Below are 21,876 nucleotides of genomic sequence, written 5' to 3'. Positions count from 1 at the left end.
GAAAGCAAAATGCATTCTCGTAAGAGAAGAGTTCTCATTAGAGTTTAGTCCATACACAGCTACGGAATGTTTTTTGTCTAGTAGCGTATCACTTATGAAGAGCTTTGGTCACGTGCAAGTTTAAACCAGGAGATCATTATTTCATAGACACTCACCCATGCTTGAAACCTTATTATGGTAATATTATGGCAGTACTACTCCAGTTCAGAGGAATGCTTCCACATGCAATTGGTTTCTCACTTGTTACTTACATTTCCTGAAACATCCGTCTGGGAGCTGACATCCAGATACTGCCTGGGTAACGAAGGGCTTGAGCTTTCTAAGGACACATTGCTGGCCCACAGGTCTGACTGTGATCCTCTGTCATTCACAAAGCTGTCTTTTAACCTGGCTAAACTCTGAAACCATAAAAATTCATCACATGAGCTCACTTTCACTCAAAATGCCTTGGCAGCTATACGCCTTGGCTGAAACTCTGACTGTTCAGTGCGTACAGTCAGACCCTGCAAACACGAGAGCATTAGCACACTCTCATGCCCACATGTTCTCTGCTGGGAGCCTGCTGGAGGAAACACACCAAATGGGCCACTGTTTTTTTAAGGCTTCTGCATATTTGCTCTTTGACAGCAGAGCAGACAAGATCAAGAAACCCTAAGACAACAGCCCATCTCTAACCAAGTGTTCACTACTGTCAGTTATGCTATTTTGTATTTCTTATTTCCAAAATCTGAAGATTAAGGTCACAGTCCAGCCAAAATACAGAACTACTTTAGATTAATAAAAACTAAATGACATGTCTGAAAATCGAAATAATTAATATAAAGTTAAATTTAAGTAATTTAATAGGGACAAAATACTACAAAAGCTGCTTCAGTACCTGAATGAGGTCTTGCTTTTCCTTCTCCCCCGATGTGATGGCCTTCTTGAGAGCTTTCATTTCACTTAAAATGGCTTGTGCTTCATCAAGTTTGTAGCCACCTTGAGTATCAGACATTTTCATGTCAATACTGCATAGAAATTTGAGAAAACATAGTAAGCTAACATCTTAAATTAACTGCATTATATAAATCACCCTAGACATACATCTTGACAATCATTTTTAAGAAAACACACTAAATATGTCAAAAGACAAGCAGTGATGATTGGAGCTCTTTGTTCTTTTTAAGCTACTTCATCAGAAGTACATTAAACATCGAAACTCTGATTTTGGCCACGCAACTGCTTTGATTCCTTAGGAAGGGAAGACATGAGGAAAAAAAAACACCAAAAAAACAGTGTTCAGACAGGCTTCTATTAATTACCTTGTTTCTAAACCAGATAAGTTAGCTGTATGCTAACTGCATTATTTTAAGGCACAGACCTCATACACTGATGTATTTAAGGGTACAAGCTAATCACAAGCCACTTCATCCTTCCCTCTTCTGAAAGGACCATTTACTGAAGTTGGCACTTGAGAAAAAACCATAGGATACTAAATCAGTGACATTACTTAATAATGCCATGTGTGTATTCACAGAGAGACAAGCACCTGAAGCTTGTCCCCACCCCAATTTTTTCTATTTTATCTATTTATCTTTTTCTATCTTTCTCTATTATGACAATAGGCTGTACTGTATACATATTGAAAAATATTAAGTACAACAGAATGAACCAAGATACTATCATGAAGTGTAAAAGTAATTTCCCCATGAAGTCAGTTCTCATCTAGCTAATCACAGATAGACACAGAACTGAAGGAACTAACCCCATGGCTACGAGTTGCTCATGTGCCTAAAGATCTCAGCAGCAACATATCTCAGCTTATGCTATTCAGGCAGCTATTTGTAAATGTAGAAGGGGAAGTACTACAAGTTACCAAAAGTAAGACCTTCAGATCCAACTTACTTCTTCAGAGTTTGAAATCCATGCTCTTTGTACTGGATTTCTTGCTTCATGTGAGCTACCTCTCTCTTTAGTTTATTGACCTGTAGGAAGTTGGTGCGTGTTTAGAACAATACCTCACATGAGTATTTAGGCACAGAAGTATCCATTCAATTCAAATTTTTTTTTTTAGTGTAGACAATATTATCTAGACAAATTTCACAGATAATCACTCCATCAGCAACTAACAGCTGAATGCATGCTCTCCAGGACATTATCAGTGTCTAGGGATTTATCCAACACCCAGATGCGACATCATTTAATCAGGGGCTCAAGAGAAGCTCCAACCTCATAAGCAGAAAAGGTGAGAAGAAAAAATTGAAAGTCAGGAATGAAACACATGCTGATTTTACTCACTGATGTTTAAAATCTTTCCAGTCATTAAAAAATGTTAAGTATCAGGACCAGAGTTACATTGCAATGATACAAACCATCCTCCAAGATATCAAATTAAAAGGCCTCTCTGCATGAGTAACACAGCAGGCCGATAACACATATTGTAAATCCACTGACCCTACAGCTTGTTTTATATTCTTCCACAGAGGCCAGACTGACCTACTTTACTTCAGTCCTTTCTTCTTCCCAAACCAAGCTCTGCATGAGGGAGCACACTGCCACTGCTAACAATCTGCACTGAGCTCTCCACAAAACAGCTGCCATTCTCTGGAGAGAGCTTGTAGCTCTCTGGTGCTGCAGCACACTGAGGAGAGAGCATGCAGTTAAATGGAGCAAAATGTATTATCAGTATACAAGGAAGTCTAAAGTCTATCAGGAAAACAATTGTTTCAGTCTAAGCCGGTAACATTTGAGAATTCTGATAGTTTATCTCCTAGATAACGAACAGCAAATTAGCTCTTTCAACTACTTTTGAGTCACCTTTCAATGTTTTTCATGAGGTTTGGAAATATTTGAAGTTTGCTTGTGGCAAGTGAAAATCCACTTGCACTTCTTACCCTGGATTTCGTAGTAGCAATCTCTGCTTTGAGGATCTCTGGGTCATACTTGGAACTTGACGATGAGCCAGACAGCACTAAAGCAAAACAAACACTAAATTTAGCAGCTTTACTATCCTCACCTACTCTTCTATCAGCCCCACACTACGAATCTAGTTTACTAGAATCTCTCTTCTCACCTCTCGCATTTCCAAAAGCATTTAGCAGAACTGAAGGGAAACAGCTCCTTTCAACAAGCATAAGGATTTTTTTACACTTTCTAGCTGTATAATAATCCCTGAATATTCAGAAACAAAGGAACGTGAAGAACAAGAAAGGTGATGCCAGCCTTCTCACAGGCTTGAGGACATAGCCAATCATCCAATGTGTCACACTGGATTAAATCAGTGCCCCATTAAGAGCAGAACTCTCTTCTCAGCAGCGGTTAAAACTCTTATGCTTCAGAAAGTACAGAAGTTTCCCAGTGTGCAATGTTGTTAGAAGCAGCTGTAGGCAAGGGAGTTACTTTCATCCTTGCAGCCATCATCTTATGCCATACAAAAGCATGGGAAAACATTACTAGTTGTTTGGTTGTATTTTTACAAATAGCACCACACTAATGCAATTCAAATTCGTAACGTATTACTTTAATACACCAGTCAGTACTTAGGTGGAGACCAAAAAGACCAAAAACTTCATTTCAGACATGACAGAACCCTATTCAAATGTTAAGAACCCTTCAACGACAAGGCTACTTAAATACTTTCTGACATCAGGCATAAGACCTTTAGTCACCACCTTTAATATATAAGCCAGTGAGAGTGAAGAGACAGCAGGGCAGGGTAGGGGGCTGGTTCTTTGATGTGGCTCCTGAAAACAAAGTTTACAATAGTAAGGATTATGAAAAAACATTCCTTGCAGGAAATACATCCTCCTCTGGACATTTTCCAGTTCCTAACCAGTAACAGCAAGAAGAATCTTGGCTTTCTATAAACTTCTCTGTACCTTTTTTTTTAAGCAATAGGCATTGAGGTTTCCTGCTGTGACAGAGAATACAGAGTAGAAAGCAATGTTCTTCATATAGAAATACTCCACCGGTGCTTCCTTTCACTTCACATATTATACAGAATCCTGAGCATCATAAGACAGTCACTAAACTACCTGGGATGTCAAACTCCAAAGAGACCTGAGAGTGCTACTCAAGAGCAGCCTTCTGGCCTCGTTTCTGTATTTTGGACAGGTGGATCAAGGAACGACACGGAATCTCATTTTATCCTCCCCTTGCATTTGTTGAAGGCCATGCTTAAAATCTGTACACCACATCCAGTCACCAGGAAAACCACAGTAATAATGCTCGTAATACTATCCTTTAGCAAACGGGTGTTAAACAAGTCTTGCTTAGTTTCAAAAGCAAACACACAAGTAACTTGACACAGCATAACATACCAAAGGGCTATTAGGGAACCAGCTTCAAGCATTTTACTCTCCTAGTGAGATCTGACTGAGAAAATCACTTGATAGTACTCACAGCTGGTCTGAGAGCCCAGTTTGTGCTCCCAAACATCATGCAGCTGCCGGTATTCTTGCTGGGCCAATTCAAGCCTCTGCTGTTTCACTTGATAGATCTCCTTCTGTGCAGCAATTGCCTCTTGGGCCAGGATAAGATAGTCCTTCAGCATATGTTCCTGCTCCCGCCGCCATTGCACACGAGGATCTTCTATCTGTGTGGTTTCTTTAAGAGAAAACAGAAGGAGGCAAGATTAATTAAACAAAACAGGTCTGTATTGCTGCTTGGACAAGCTCCACCATCTATGACAATATTTTAAAAATGCTTGTGCCCCTTCTCCCAGCAAAAAAGATTGTAATAAGGACACTTACGTTTCCTTTTCATCCCCTTAGGAAGTGACCATTGATTCACAATGCACTGTGATGATCTCTGCTATTCTGACTTGTACAGAATCACAGAATCAAATCACAGAATCACAGAACCACTCAGGCTGGAAAAGACCTTAAAGATCATCGAGTCCAACCATGATCCAACCATACTACCCTACCTAACAGCCCTCTGCTAAATCATGTCCCTGAGCACCGCATCCAAATGGATTTTAAACACATCCAGGTTTGGTGACCTATAAAATTAAGTACACAAATATCAGTGTTTCAGAGAAATTCCAGTAGGTTAACACTGTAGACAGTGTGGAAATTCTAAGCCATCACTGCGTATGATTTGAAAGTGGTTTGCAAATGAATAATACAAGCTGAAATCAACATACAACTCACGACCACATCTGCTGTCGATGGCAACACATTTCAGCCTCTTGAAACACCCATGCAAGCATATGCCCACACAGACACTAGAAAACTGACATTGAATGCAAGGCTTATCTTTGTTGTACCTGGTTTATAACATTTCTAATGAAATAGCTCTGCTATTTCACTGATAGAAAAATTTTCTGAAAACTTCATTGCCATGTGACTGTAATTGCTTTCATATTATCAAATACAACTCTACGCGTCCTGTTTGGCTGCAAGGCGTCTGTTATTAGCAAGATGGAATAAAGCCTTCACACTCACGTTCTATTGGTAAGTACAAAGTATTCCTAAGTCACAGAGCACGTGTGAAAGCACCTCATTTTACATTATATAAACAGCATCTCAGGAGGAGAGTAAACATTTCCCTCACCAAAAGAAAGCACAGCAGTAAATCACTGCAGAATATACAAGGTAGAGTTTGAGATAGATTTTTGTTGGGTAACACAGGCAATGCAGTCCTGGATAGCTACATCACCTTCATCTCCGTTACCCCAAAACAACCAATGCATTACTTTTAAGATTTTTAATCAATGAAGAAGCATAAGGGCACAGACATGTAGCTTATGTCTGTGTACCCTGTGTATCCCAATATCAATACAGCAAATTTGGTATTTGCTTCTATTGTGAAGTGCCCCAAATATTTTCCATTTCTCTTTCAAGGTTATTACATGTTCTTGCTTGGTACAGGTTCCAATGCTCATGTGACTAAGTGCTATAAGCTGTCTGAACTACAGCACATGAATAAGCATACCTAGTCACCACTCCATGAATAATGAATGAATAGCTGCTTGAAACTATCGGAGGGAATCTAATATGCATATCTTAAGAGCCTCTTTAAATATGTAGTTAGAGCAGTCACAGTGGAAGCTAGGAGCAATTCTTCAGTGAGTCAGACATAACACTAACACTGCAATTTGCAGGACTTAGGCAAGACAACATTTTGACAATAACCCTAGAAGCAGAAATCAAAATGAAGAATTCTGCACAAAGGATGGACACTCAACGACATTTTCACAAGCTTGTCCATGGAGGGGAAAATTAACAGGACATCTCAACAACACAGCACTTCAAATTACACAGCACAGTCTAAACAAAAGCTGCAAAAGGTGGTTAGAGGAACAAAAAACCCCAAAACTTTCAGGAAACTAACACTACAGCTCATAGAATTGTTTCAGCAAAACATTGTTACAGATCCTGCTAGCAAGCAGGATTTTTTACTCATTGTGAATACTGGAGAGATACCTGGAAAAAAAGATGCTCCAAAATAACTTGAGGAAAAAAAACAACTGCTTTTATCAGTTGAACGTGTTAGCATTCTCCCAAGAGGGAGGCTGTGGTCTTGCTTAGAGGAAGAAAAGGAAAAGTCAGGGAGACACAGGAACATATCAGCAGTAGGAGTCTCAAAATCACATACTCCTGTCTCTGTACTTGCCCACAAAAAACACATTTTCCAAATAGTCATTACATACATCTTGAAATGGAGTAACTCCCTTGTCTCCATAGTTAAGCAGAAGGTGAAGCCTGCTGCAAATTACTCGGAGATGCCTGGATATCTCAATCCTGATGGGCAGCTTCCCCAGACCAGACTGCATCAGTGATCATCAGGAACCACAAGGCAGGACTCTCTATTTCAAGCTTAACAAATATGTTGGCAAAGTATCCATGAGTCTTCAGACCTCATTCAAGACGCGTGATCCTGAGTCTACCTGTACCTGTGGTTTCTTCAAGCTTTGATAATGTCCAGTTTTTCCCTTGAACTAGCAGCCTGTTCTTCCTGTAATTACAAGAAGGGCAGTGGAAGTTGCTGCAGGGAAATCCCTCCTTATAAGCCACCTGGATGAAGACTGTTCAAGTCTTCCACTCCTCCTGCATCTCTCAGAAAGCCAGCAGCTTAACTCAGTACATGGTCCAGCCTGTCTGATACAAAGACCACGTGCACACACAAAAACAAATACAGTACTGTTCATCACAACAGCAAGGGCAGGAAGCAGAGAAGAAAACTCTAGCTTGTCTGGATCTATGTGCTACATGTCTGTGTGTTCTTCTTCCACACCTTACTCCTAAGCTGACACTGCCACAGCTCTCTGCTCACACACAGTAATGTCCATGCAACACCACAATGAGCCATCCAAGTGAAAGTGCTGCCCAAAGGCACATGCCATCTGACAAAGCAAATGCTTGGCAGCCAGCTCAGAGAGGATGGAAATCCTGAAATGGCTTTAATCCCATTTTTCCAAATATTCACCTCTTCTTTCTTAATAATCACTAAATGTATCCCTCAGTGGTAGCATCAAGATTTGTTATTCTGTTTTGAAAAGCCATCCACGAGCATGGTGGCCAAGAGCTCTTAGCTTGCTCTCAGCTAACAAGAAATGCAAAATACAGTTGTAAGTCAGATGCAAGAGCTACAGAAGTAAAGGTCATTATACCATTGGATGCCTTGTGAATTTTTAATTTAGCGTTGATCTTGTCATAAACAAGTCTTCATATTTGAAGAACGTAACCTCAATATGCTTGTATCTGTAACTAAAAAGAATCTTTTCTTTGGACAAATCAAATTCCAAAGAAGTTCTATGAGGATCTGAGATACCCAAGGCTATGCACCAATACTGTCTTAGAAATATTCTGAATACTCAATTTAGTTACATTTATTTTGCCTCTGAGGGAAGGCTAGGAGTCTTCTCCATTTCACTTTAAAGGGTTCCAAGCTTTCGATTTAAACTTAGATCTGTCCTTGAGCTTGTTTCTGATAATTAGGCTCAAATACATCAGTTCTAAAGCAAGAACCAATATGCCTCCATCCCCTGCTGCTCCTTCCTGCACAGGCCGAGCCTTAGAGAGGAGTAAGGTTTTGGACACTCTCCAGAGACTATTTGACACAAACCACAAAGATGTGCCTCTTGATTAACTGAAGGTAAGAGGATATGGTTTGCTTTATCATGATTTGGATTAGAGCTGGCTTAAGAAATAGGGTAATGATTTTGTTTCTATTCATCTTAACCTTTTAAATGAAGTTCTAGTTCAAGTACTGCAGCCTCTGGCATCTTTGAGAAGTGGAACTTTAACAGCAACTGCTGTTAAGCAGGTGTCAGCATCATTTGAAGCTGTAACTGCACACCCTTGAAGCTTGTGGTTTCGAGTAGCATGGGTCAGGGATAACTGTCCTGGATTGACCACACAGAACTCAAACCTGCAGCATAATCTTTATGCAATCACAGTGAAGTCAACTCAAATGCACAAAATAGATCTTACTCTGTTGGTCCTAACGACGTACTGAAGCTTGTTACCTGCAACACTCAAGAGGTCTAACAGGTATTTAAAAGCATGCAGACATTGTGCTACTGGGATGACATAAGTTTTAAATAAAAATATTTGTGTCACTATTATATCTGAAGATGCTTAAACTCTGTATTGCAGGCCGTAGTTAGGGCTTTTTGAGAATACACTTGTTCCATCTTACAGTTTTAATACTCTGAAGTTAGTAAACCTGGAATATGCAGTCTCAGGCAAGATGGAAATGTGGCCCCCAGAAAGGAAGGGAGAGTAAAAAATAGCTGAGACACAAGATGGACCTCCATAATTTTAGTTAAAAGATCTTTCTTGTAGCTTGCTTAAAAAACAGAACACCAAAACCTGAAGTTCTCAGTTGGCAGATTTTTATTTATTTTTAAACATTTTTAATGTCAAGATACATCTGTGTTTTGCTTTTTTTTTTTTTTTTTTTAGAAGTTTCTCTTCTCATTAGTTACAATAATCTACTTTTGAAAGGGACTGCGCAGGGCTTTGCTGTGAACCCCTGGACTACAATCACAGCCCTTCTCTAAGGGGAGCAAAAGTCACTGATTTATTTTGGTTATGACTTTTTCAGGGCATTAATTCTAGCACAACACATTTCTTAACAATATCTGTAATGACACAATCAAGTTCTTAAGTTTTATTACAGGTAACTTCAATGAGGTGCAAAGCACAACATTTTTGGTCTATCAAGCAATCTAACAAAGACAGTTAAGTAGTGGCTTAGTTTGACCATACAGAGTAAGATGTCACGAGCTTGAATTTATCTCTTTTCTTACCTACACATAATTCAGGACACCTCAAATTTGAGAATTTCCTCCCTAGTAAAAGGGATGTGAACTCTAGCAGCTCAGAGAAAGCACCACTAACCATACCAGCAGTCATTCAGTTTATCCCTGCTATGGAAATCAACACAGGACCTTTGCACTGCTTCTGATGGTCTTGTCACAAAGACAAATTCCAAGGTAAGAACAAACTCCAGATCACTGCTGCCTAGTCGGACTCTTCAGTACAGCCAAATCTTAGAGAGGTGTGTCCACATTATCAGCTTGAACATGACTGTTGATCTGAAGACCGCAAACAAACAGGTCTCAAATCCTTGTTTTAGAGGGGGAAGAGTAGCTCCCAATATGCAGAAAGGCAGGCAATTTTGTGGTTTTCCATTCAGTGCATTTTAAAGGTACAAGATAATGTCTCTGCAAAGTACAGTAACATGCCACTTACTGGTGTTGTGGTCTATGTAATAAACTCCAACCTGAGGGTCATACGCTTCTTCCCATCCTAATGGCAATTCATCACTAATGCAGTCAGCAAACGTTAGTGGCTTAGTATACCTGAAATGCAAAATATTTAGGATTAAAAATACAACACTCGCACATGTCAATTCCAAGAAGAAACCAAGCCCCTTTTTGGTATAAAACACTGAAGAAGTTGAAAACTATTTTAAAGCTTCTGCTCTTACTTAATAACATTCCCCAAACCCTTCCCTTTCTTCATCTGAAGTTACAGCAAAATGAATTCACTGTGACAGAATGTCCGAGCCTTCCTGGCTCAGGCAGTACTATTCAAAGGAACACGAGAAACTTTGCCAGAAACAATCCCAATCTCTTCACTGAAAGAACAAGATTGTTCGCAGGCCAGTCCTGTATCCAAATAAGTAGACGAGAAGAAGCAAGATGAGAAATATAATTTGCATAGCATGAATAATTAAGACTATACAATCAATAGCAAGTGCTGAGGACTGTGGGACCACTCCAGTCATTTGCATTGCAATATGTTCTGTTTCAATACTGACAAACTAGAACAGTTTCTCTGTATCATAAAAACAAGTAATCCACTCAGTCCAAACAAGAATCATTTCCACAAAATTGCTCTGATGAGTTTCAGCACAGGCAGCAGCTCTCTGAAGGCTTGCACAGCTAAAGCAAAGCTCACTTCTGAGCTCAGCCTTACAGACTTCAATTACTGAAGCTGCACTCCTTCCCTCCCTTTGACTCTGAGCTCACAAGGTTCAGCTCATGCCAACAAGGTGAGTTCAGAAGCAGGCCTTGGGGCAGCAGGCACAGGATGCAAAGCAAAGCACCAAGCACCTTCTCCAGCTGTTATGCTGCACACACCATGAGCATCACAGCCAGAAGAGTCTGAACAGATCTGTGGGAAGTCCTTCAGATCCCAAGAAAATTCAGCAGGACTGAGAGCTCTGTAAGTTGTAGAGTTCTGAGCACACTTCAACAGAGCTTATCTGGAGGCACTATGCAGTGAACCAGGAACCCACGTTAATATCTGAGAACAATGTGTCAGCAGAAGAGGGCATTCTAGGAACAAGCCTCCAGACTTAGAGGTTCAACATAAAACTAACATTTAAGATGACTAATGCACGTCCCCAAAACATGACCTGGAAATCCAGTACATGGCAAGACCAATGTAGAAACATGTCCAGGAAAGCTGCATAAGCCAGTATCCTCTCTATGGTTACCTGCCTTTGCACTTCTTTGAACACACTGTCTTTGCCATATGAAGCACTGCATGAACCACCAGTCTCTCAAATGGAAAATGTGAAGAATTATATCACAAAAAGAAGAAAATCAGAACTTCCCAGCACAGAACTGGTGAAAGTCTCTTTATCAGTCAAATTCTACTGAAAGGTTTGTTGCTTTTACTTTTTAAGAAGATTATTTAGACTGTTACCAATACGATAGAACATCCATACAGAAAATGGATTGCTATGAACAATCTCAGTATTGCTGACAGCTAGATGTGCATCTTCAGGATGCCTTCTTCCCAAATGCCAAGCGTGTACTTCAGCCACTCAGTTCTTTCAGCTGGAGTCCTGGAGAAGGCAAAAAGGTGAGATCACTCTAATCTAGCAAGGACAGGAGCCAGCCCAGTTCTGCTGGGAGACTTGCCAGCAGGTACTGGGGCTCAAAAGCACAGAGTCACTATTAAAGCTCGGGACATCTCCCAAAAAGCACCTACCACCAACCAGACTAATGTTGGCTCCCATTGCTGATAGCAAACTTGCAACTATCCCATTTATGCAGTTAAGGAAGTATTCATTAAAGGAAAAATTCGACATTCAAATAGCAAACAAAGAAGTAATTAGGCTCAGAATTAACAACATAATTTCATTTATTACTGACAACATATGTCATATAGCTATTTCCTCAAATAATTGCAGCTTTAGAACCAAATCACTCTTCTAAACTCCTTCCTTTGGTGCTGCAGAAAGAAACTGGCACATATCAAAGAAACAATGCTACAATGACAGATGAAAGACATGCAGTGTGGTGCACAGCCAGATTAATGAAGAAACAATAACAAGGGAGATATTACTTTCCTTTAAGATAGTGTGATTTGTGCATTTGTTATGAAGACAAATACTTCAACTTCCAACAGGAGCCCAAAAAAACAAGTGTCTTCCTAAGCACACCCACAATGCAGCACAATCTATTAAGGTAGGAAAAGGTAAAGCTTTTCTCATACAGCAAGTCACAATTCAGTCCGAGTATAATTTCTGCAAAAACAGCAGAGTTTCTGCATATGGGAAATTAAAGCCAGGACACATCTGCAGAACGACTTCTTTTGAAACATCTCATTTGCAATTCACAAAGCTTCCTCACAGCCTAGGAAAAATCTCATCAACTCAGTCAAATATATTATCATTTAATTGGCCTTCACTGTAGCTAGACTCAACTGTCTAAAAGAACTGACTCCTTTCACCCACTGTGCATGCACTACAAGGAAAAGAACCTACAGAAGTATTTATGCATTCCTCACTGTCCTTGGATAGAGAACCTCCAGACACATTCATCCAAGCTTCCCAGGGAAAGCAGCACACGTAGAAGTTCAGAAGGTCCTGACTATGCATGACTTCTGGTCTCTAAAGAGGAAACCAGAATGCGTGTGGGGGTCGCTCACACATCAAACAACTTCTATTAAACCCAAGCAAGTCTAGTTAGAAGTGACACACGTTTAGGCACATCTTCCAGCTACACTAGGTTTGCCCTGACACCTTGCCTGTGGCTGCCTTTTCCCCTTCTCAGAGTACAGAACATTCATTCAGCAAGCTTCAATCAAGGTTGGTGGTTTTTTTTGGTTGGTTTTTTTTTTTTTTTTGGTTTTTTAAATAGGAGCATTTGGAAACAGCACATCAGCTTAGTTTAATCAATTCATAACACCTAAGCTTTTAATGTGTTACTTTTTCATTTGATCTTATATTCAGGAAATTCAGCTGTAACTTCCAGCAAGTGTAATGGATCATTAAGATACCTGGAAACGAGGTGTCCTTAGCAACCAACACCCAGCAGCAAGCCAAGGGCACTGCTTCAGAGACCAATCCTGATAACAGAGGTAAAAGATAACAGCCCCACGTGGCGTACTAACCTGAGAAGTATCATTTGGTCTTGAGGCGGAAACAGGAGAGAGGAAGCCTTAGCCCAAGCTTCCACCCATCACCCCGTAAATGCGTGGAGACGCTTCCACCTCTATGAAACGTTTGCCCATAACTCCTCCAGTATTCATACATCAAATGATTTTCAAATTTCTCTTCCACAGCAGGAAATAGTTTCCTAGCTCTGACTTGCAAAGTCATGCCATTTTTAATGAGAGGTTTCTCTATTTCTTATGATTTTTTTACATATCACCTTCCAGCTCCTAGTACAGATAAAACTGGAAGCCAGCATTATCATGCACAAATACTTAAATTCAACCCTGCTCATCTCGGATTTGGAAAGCGTTTCTACTATCTCCAACTCTGCTCTTGTCAACCAAAAGCCTCATTACACAGGAAACTGAAGGCAAATAAGTCTTGTATAACAAGATTTTGATTGACAGTAGGCTTGTTAAACACAGCTGTAACATCACAAAGGTTTCTTATTGAAGTGGCAAACAGGTGAACTGTGCCATTTACAGATTTGAACTTAATACTATAAAGGTATCAGAAATCAATTCCTGCAAAAATAATGTTACATGTTAGCTTCAGCTACTGCATTTCAGTGCCAACTACAAGCCCCCAGCAATCTGACAGAACCACGGTGCCTTTCAGTTAAGCTGTGTGTACAGACACGTATTCATATGCACACATACGCAGGAAACAGCGTGCTTAGGTCACAAAGACAGTTTATCAACCAACAAGGGACTGTCAAGTTCCTGCACAGTACTTAAACCCACTTAATCCCCATATTTGCAGGGCTCCTCAAACCGCCACAGCAAAGTAAAGGCATTCCAAGAGTAGAGCTTTATTTCAATCAGTTCCATACAGATCACATGGCCTTGCACAGAAATCCTTCATGACTCTCCATGGGTGAAACTACAAAGTTAGGGATTACCAACAGCACCACACTGACTGCAGAGCTCAATGTGCAACGAGGTGAGGCAGCTCCTGCAGGCAGCAGATCCTTGCAGACACCGCAATGTCCACCACAGACTGGCAACTGCAGCAGCTGCCTTCAGTCTTTCCTTCCTACAAGCACACAGCTTCATGGACAAGTACCACCTCAGGTTGGATATTAGGAAAATTCCTTCTCCAAAGGAGGGGTCAGATGCTGGAACAGGCTGCCCAGGGAGGTGGTTGAGTCACCATCCTTGGAAATGTTCAAGAAATATTTATGTTGTATTAATGTACATGGTTTAACAGGGAAGCATTGGTAGTAGGTGGATGGTTGGTGGTCTTTTCTAACCTTGGTGATTCTATGCAACAAGATAAGAAGTTACCAGTTCTGGCAAATATTTCAATTCATAACATTTATTTTACAGCATCAGTTTCTGAACCCAACAATCTGTGGGAGAAGGCTTGAAGTCAGGTTTTATTTTTATAGAATGATAGAATGGCTTGAGTTAAAAGAGACCTCAGATCATCTAGTTCCAACCCCCATGCAACGGGCAGGGTTGCAAACTGTTAGTTCAAGCACTCGGTCAGGCCGCACAGGGCCCCATCCAGTCGGAGCCAGCGCATCTCCATAACCACTCTGAGCAGCCCGTGCCAGCATTTCACCGCATTCTCAGTGAAAAACTTCCCCTGGCATCTAATTACACATCCCCTCCGTTAGTTTAAAACCATCTCCCCTGTCCTATCACTATCTACTTGTAAAATGTTGATTTCCTTCCTGTTTATAAGTTCCCTTTAAACACTGGAAGACAGTAATAAGGTCTCCCCGGAGCCTTCTTTTCTCCAGGCTGAACAAGCTCCTGTCCTTGCAGGAGAGGCACTCAGGCCCTTTGATCATCTTCGTGGTCCTCTTCCAGACCCCTTCCGAAATCTCCACATCTTTCCTGTGGTGGGGGCCCGAGTGTGGATGCCAGATGGGGCCTCCCAAGGGCAGAGAAGAGGGGGACAGTCCCCTCGCTCTCCCTGCTGACCACCCCTTGTTTGATGCAGCGCAGGACACCGTTGGCCTGTTGGGTGGCACTGCTGGTCCACACTAAGTTTTTCATCTACCAGGACCCCTAGGTCCTTTATGAGGCTACTCCTAATCATTTTCAACTGCTTTACTTGAATAAGCTCTTCACTCAGCATTTCTCTGCATCCCACCTGCCTGACATCCCCTGCTGGCAGCATGGCAGCCCACACCATGCAGACTGGACTGGAGCAATCCAAGAGCTCACCAGCAGCCCCTGGCAGCACACATTCCCCGAGGGCAGTGCAGAGGTAAGGCGCTGCAGTGAAGGCTGCTGCCACTCAGTGGGCGGCTCTGCTGCCAGGAGCCTCACCATGACAGCATACAGGAGTCTTTGTTTTTAATGAGGTCATCCTGTTCTCAAGACAGACGACGATTATTTTTAAACTCCAGCATTAAAAATAAAATCTGTCACATTTCTGACAAGTTTTCTAGGACTGGAGCAATCTACTCCTTACAAGAGCTTTTAAAAATAGACTCCCACACATTTATTACTCAAATCTGCAATCCAGCCCTCAAACACACTGGGCTATTCGTCTCTATAGTAACTCCATTTTCCCTCAGAGCATCTCCTCTAGCTGCATAGAGGATTACCTTTGGAGGCCAAAGGTGTGGTAGCGGGGAGGCTCTGTTTTGGGATCTTGCTGGCAAACCTTTCCTCACCCATCATCCCGAGCACTGTGAAACACTCCCTTGCATTTTGCTCCAGCTGCAATGCAGGGAAAGGTGTTGAGAACAGCTCACCCCTGACAGCCAGCCCCTGAGATGTGACAACAGACAGCTGTGGGCCACTACAACTCAGCTCCCCAGCACTGTGACATTTTTAGCGGAGGAAGTCTCCCCATCCATGGAGCAGAAAGCAGCCACTAAGAGCCACCAAAGGTGGAGGTGTTCAAGGAACATTTGGACGTTGTGTTGGAGGACATGGTTTAGTGAGAACTATTGGTGACAGGTGGATGGTTGGACTGGATAATCTTGAAGGTCTTTTCCAACCTTGGTGATTCTGTGATTCAAGGACTTACCTCATCCTCTGTCTCTTCCCAGCTTCAGAAACTCTATGCATTGAGTCACCTCTGGAAGCAGCTTATTTTCCACAGTATCTTCATTTTCAACAGTTTCATTGACACCCAATAATTCAGCTATGGTCTCTCCTACTCTTTAACCAAGACATGAGAATACACCAAATAGCTCATAAAGGAGAATCTGAGTTGTACCTAAATTGCTAACTTACAAATTCTTTTATTCTTCTGCAGAAACCAGCTGTGTTAGCATCTAGCTGGGCAGCACACAAAGCACCAAGGACTTGCAAGGACTCCAGGAATCAGGCTACACCCTGTATTCCAAGCATTCCAAATAAATGAGGGCTGGAACTAGATGATCTCTGAGGTCCCTCCAACCCAAGCCATTCTATGGTTCTATGAAATACATTTATACATTCAGTAGTAATATTAGATCTATATTACTCAAACAGACTAATGGAAGTATCAAAGTACACAATTTAACGCCCCACTAACCCCAGCAAGCATCCCAGTATGCATCAGTCAACTGCTTCAGAGCTGCTTGCTCATTCTACCCATTTTTGAAAAAGCCTTGCACATTCACAAGTTCTGCTTTGCACAGTGACAGTACTTGTCTGTGCATTTCTTCTCCACACAGATTATTCACCTTTGGAAACAGGAAACTACTAAGTTATTTGTGTAGAAAAGACTATCAAAGACCAGTTACAGGCTTTAGATCATTCCTAGAGATTAACACACTGGCTCTGCTAGCAGGAGAGAGGCAGGAGGTCAGTCATACTCTCTTAATCACTCAAATGCAAAATTCCTGAGATAGTTCAAGGTTAAAAGTCAGGAAGTAGGAGTTAGGGCTTCTCACAACATTAACTTGCCTGCCAGCCTGTATATCCTGCATGCTTTCCAGAACTGATTAAACAGAAAAGATATAAAAGTGTAAGGTACAACTCTGAGAACAGTGCAGCACTACCACACTTAAAGCATACAAGAGTTTGAGTTTAACCATGCGAGTCATTCAAGCATCCTTGGTTTTAAACAGTTAAGACTGGTTTTTCTTGTTGTTATTTTCTTTCCCCCAAAGGAATTTGACTTCAGTTCTTCCACCATCAGAAGCAGCCTTCCCACCTGCAAAGCCTGAATAGATTAATTAGAATCAAGTCAGGTCTTCCTTTCACTCAGTTCAGCTGCTTTGGAAGAAAGGGACTCTCCACTTCACAGCAACGGGTCAATTGTCTACCAAGTATCCAGCCTGAGTAGTCCAACTAGTTTCTTGATGTATTTTGAAGATTAGGAACTGGAAGGTTTGTTTCTGTTCATGCAGCCTGCGCTCCTCTGAAAGGCTGCCTACAGAGCGTGGGCAGCAACAGTTTACACGGGCAAGATGCCTCAGAGATAAAGAGGAGTAAAGGACACCCTTTCCTGCCTACCTCCAGCTTATACAGCAGGGAGCCAATAGCTACTTTCTAAAATACACATATTTATTTGAGACTTTGGCAACATGGAAAACACTGAGCAATATACCTCAGTCTTCAGGAAGCTGTTACGCCAGGAATGGCAGCGTACATTCAGAACTCAGTAGTGGCAGCAGAGTAGGCACTGAGCTGCTCATTTGGAAGTGATTTTTGGTTCACCCTGCAAACGGACATTGGCAGGCACTCTGAATTTTCACTTCACACAGTACTGTTTGGCAAGTAAAAACCCAAATTCTTCAAGGAACAGCACACATCGCCTCATTTCTACCAGCATGTTCTATCCCTACTGAGGAAAAAAAAAATACAGAATGATAATGAATGATTCCTGCTCCCTCACTTGATAGGGTCTTGGCAGCCCTGAAGTCCTGTCCAGGCAGGTTCAGCAATGGATCCTATCAAGCCACAGGAGCCCCGAAGAGATCAAGGGCATTTAGAGGAGGCCAATTACTCCTTTAATGTCTCCATGACCTCAGCACTGCCAGATGGGAGCCACAGTATTTCTGTCAGCCTCTAGAATCAGAGAGAGTTGGTCAGTATAGTCTTGGAGCAACGGAAAACAATTTCTAGTTGGAAAGCCATCCTGAATTCAAGATATGGAACACAATAGTTAAGCATAAACATTACCCTGGGAACTGCAATATGTGCCATTCTGCTCAAGAAAGGCAAACTAAAACTACTTCAACAGGACCACATAAACAATTCCTAAGAGCTTTGCTGCAGAGCTTCCTGGGGTATTTCTTCAAGAAGTTTTTAAGTTGAGAAGGTTACCAGTAACACAGTGTATTATGTCAACAAAGGAAAAGCACTGATACAGCTACATTTGAACTGGAAGAAGCTCCCAAGAAAAGCAGAACACTTCAGCAACACTAAGATCAAGAATGGAATATTGCCTACCATATTACACATGGAGCATTCAGCACTCTCGGTTCCCAAGACTTCTCATCCAAGAAGTAGCCATTCTCACATCTGCCCGTGAGCCCATGAGGCACCAGCACAGCCTCAGACAGTATGATCACAACAGTACGACCCCGAAAACATTACTGAGAACAGCGACTGCTGTTTCTGGTGCTGACGCAATTTCTTGATTCCTGTAAAATCATACTGTTTTAAAGTAAAAAGCAGAAATGTCAAAGAAGACCAGATGTCTAACAGTACCACGGGAGAGTAAAGCTTCAGGGGATGAATAAGAAGCCTAATATAAAAGCATCAGGGTAAGAATAGGTTTATCACTGTTTTCACCCTGGGAAACACAGGAGCATTTACCAAGTAGTTATGCCTAGTAAAAAACAGAAAGAAACATCTCCAAGCCATACTTAGTGCCATGAACAGTACAAAGCCCAAAACATACTCTCCTTCTATTGCAATGGAGTCAATACAGATCAACAGCTACTGAAGTTTACCTGCTCACTTGAGGACAGTAAAAGTGAGATCTGCATTAACAAGAGACTGAACATTCGCCCTCTCCACCTCTCACCCCTCAAAAGCCTCCTGCCCCATGTTCTACTAGGCACAAGAATCGAGTCCGGTGCACAGACAGGGACCTGGGAACCACAGCTCAGACAGACAGGAGCAGAACAATGGCTTGGGTGCTGAGCATGTTCGAGACTCCCCAGCAGTGCCACAGTTTCTGTATTGGTGTAGAAGACTGAGAAAGAAGACAATATTCCTGAATTTAGTACAACTTTCACTGTATTTTGAATTGCAACTTGTCTGCTAACTGGGATGAGCAGTCTGCTCACATTCAACATTTAGAGTACTTTAAGACAAGATACAGAAGCAACATATGTTATTTTTTCAGAATTCAAGGGAAAACTCCTTATGAAAATTACATTTCCCCAAACCATTTCCAACTCAAATATTGTTGCAGGGAGTATTATCTGAGGCTTTTTATGAGCACAACATTATGGATTTAATCTGTATCAATTGTTCAAAGAGGATAGGAATAGAAAGGCTCAGCAGTTAAGTAGAAGCAATAAACCAGACCGTGACAAATTGTAACCGGGTGCCAAAAATGCAAGGTGGCATCTTTAAAGTGTGTGTGCCTGTGCATGTGGGTGTTAAATTGTCATCTGTTTGGAATGGGAAACTGACACAGTTATTCTGCTGCAGAAATGAGAATGCTGCATGCTTTGGCCTAAAGCAATTAACCAGGTTTGTACCTAATGAAGCGTGTCCCAAATGTATTTATTTTCAAGTGCCTGGTCTCCAACTGGACTCCACAAAGCTACCCACAGTCAAAGCTTTTTCTAGCTGCTCCTCAGAAATGCACAGCTTTTCTTACCAGCAAGTGAAGACAGCATAGATGCTCACACTCCAAACCGTGGCTGTGCACTGCGCACATCTATGCTGCCACAGAAGCACTTTACTGCCTATACACCACTTCAAAAAGCAGTGTTAGTGCCCTGTGTGTAACCACAGGCTGTGCAGCAGGGAAGTACACTGCCGAAACTGAGATATACACTGGAGAGTAGATATAATCTAACTGCACCTGAAACACAGGCAGCATCTATCAGAAGTTAATGTTCCCATGCCACCTGCCCTGTAGTACTTCAGACACTTGTGGGATCATGCAACCTGGTGTTATTTTCATTTCTTTTTATCTGCTGCATCTCACCTCCTGAAGGGAAGGCAGTGCCCCCATCACTTAGCAGCACTGACATCCATCTCCCACATTAATATTTTCTTTTTTAAAGGGAACATTTCTACTTAGTGCTAGCTTCCTATTCTCGTTACCAAGTTCCTGCCTGGTAACTGGTGGTCAACCAGCAGGAGCAAGAGCATCTCCATTGCTGTGAGCAGAGGCCACGCTTCGCAGTACCAGCTGAAAATAGAATTCTGAAGATCATTAGCACACATCCAAATTCCTAGCACACATCAGATCTCTGAAATGGAAAGTCTGATAACTGAGGAAACATTTCTGACCAAATGCTGTAAGAAAAGCATTTATAAACAAGTCATCTAAGACAACAGCAAACACCTCAATTCCTTTAATGGAAGATAAGCAGCATGGAAGTTCACATAACCAGAAGAAAGACTTGTAGAGAAAACATTGAGTTTAAGTATCTGCTCCCAAAGTCGCAGCAGCCACAGTTCTGCAAGTGCCACAGTCACAGTCAGGCTGCAATGGAACTACGGTTCCTTCAGGAATGCAGCATTTATCATTCATAGCACCTATTCATAGTAATAAGTGTCAGTTTCTTGTTCATACCACAAGAATTGTTTTACTGGGCTGTGAAGCTATGTACTTTTCTGGGATGTTCTCCAGGATTAAATGCAACAAAAAAGCATTTCAGAACAGAATCCATCTGTTCTCAGGCAGCACAATTTCTTTACCCAAGCACTCCATGCGATTGTATAAGAACACATGCCAGTAGAGGGGAGGAGGGGAGAATCTACAGCACAAAACACTGACAACTGAGCCAGGCAAATAGTTGCTGCCACAAAAAGCAGCTCTTCCACCTTCCAACCTGCACACCCTGCCCTCGGCTCTGGTTCCTTCCCGCAGCTCTGCCCTCCCCTATCATACCCCAGACCCTCCCACAAGTTGCTCCCAGTCAGTAACACAGCAGAATACCCAGATTTTAATGAGAGTCAATTCACCCCTGAGTTACTGGGGCTCTCAGCAGTCAGCTGCACACCAGAAACAGTGAGGGCCCTCGGGAAGAGAGTGCAGCCCTGGCTTCTGGTGAGGACCTGGTGAGGTGTCTGACTGCTCACCAGGATGCTGGGAACTCAGTTCTTGAATGTGCTCCATCTGCCACAGCACTGTAATTTAAGTTGGGCCTCCCGAGTGGCCCATCTACCCCAGCTGCCAGATCCAGCCACACTAATGCATCTACACTCATTATTACTTATAAGTTAAGAGCACAGAAATTGTCAGCTTTAGCAGCAGGTCCCCCAGATCCCTGCACACCCAGGAGCTGGCTGTGCTGCAGGGACAGCTGTGCTCCCGGCAGTGACACGCTGCAGGACACAAGGAGCTGTCTTGTTGCAGCCCAGGGCAGCCAAGCAGCCCACTGCACATGGCTGGCAAAGAACGCACTTGCCGGCTGCACCTTTTCATCTTGATAAGGATTTTCAAGGTCATGTTTGTTTCCCTCCTGGCTCCGGTGAAACCCCAGGCACGCAGCCTGCGGCCGCAGCACATTCCCACCCCACATGTCTCCTAGGTACCAGCACAACCTGTCACATTCCTCCACACCAGCACACCCCATCTCGTCAGCTGGCTCCCTGGGCTCAGAAACACCTTACTGACTGTATCCTTTTCTCCTGGGAGTGAGTGGCTGCAGCACCCTGCTGCAGGGCTGGAAGTGGTGCGTAAGGTGTCAGCCTGGGAGCCTCCTCTGCCCAGCACTCATCCCTGCACACACAGCAGGACCACAGGCCCTTGCTGTGCCAGGCAGGATTCCTAGGTATCTTCCAAAAAAACCTTACGTGCTGCCCGTTCACAGGGCAAGCTAATTATACAAGCTGTTAGGCATGTGTGCATGCACCACAGTGCTCTGAGTCATTAGAGCATGGGATTTATACTTCACTG

The 21,876-nt window shown here is 42.3% G+C and overlaps 1 protein-coding gene across 1 annotated transcript in view; it reads right to left on the bottom strand.

The window, feature by feature from the left end:
• The window catches only part of WWC1 (WW and C2 domain containing 1), a 62,610-nt gene that overhangs the window by 26,273 nt on the left and 14,461 nt on the right, over positions 1-21,876 (bottom strand). The window contains exons 2-7 of the mRNA XM_052684876.1: positions 9,684-9,793; positions 4,381-4,584; positions 2,874-2,950; positions 1,885-1,964; positions 878-1,007; positions 252-398 (exon numbers count right to left, since the gene is read on the bottom strand). Of these exons, the coding sequence (XP_052540836.1) occupies positions 252-398; positions 878-1,007; positions 1,885-1,964; positions 2,874-2,950; positions 4,381-4,584; positions 9,684-9,793 (748 nt within the window). The remainder of the gene's footprint in view (positions 1-251; positions 399-877; positions 1,008-1,884; positions 1,965-2,873; positions 2,951-4,380; positions 4,585-9,683; positions 9,794-21,876) is intronic.

Source organism: Tympanuchus pallidicinctus, unplaced genomic scaffold (genome assembly GCF_026119805.1).
Source record: "Tympanuchus pallidicinctus isolate F22 unplaced genomic scaffold, pur_lepc_1.0 scaffold21, whole genome shotgun sequence".
NCBI lineage: Eukaryota > Metazoa > Chordata > Aves > Galliformes > Phasianidae > Tympanuchus > Tympanuchus pallidicinctus.
Note: the sequence above shows the minus strand (reverse complement) of the source record. Positions and strands in the feature narration are given on the sequence as shown.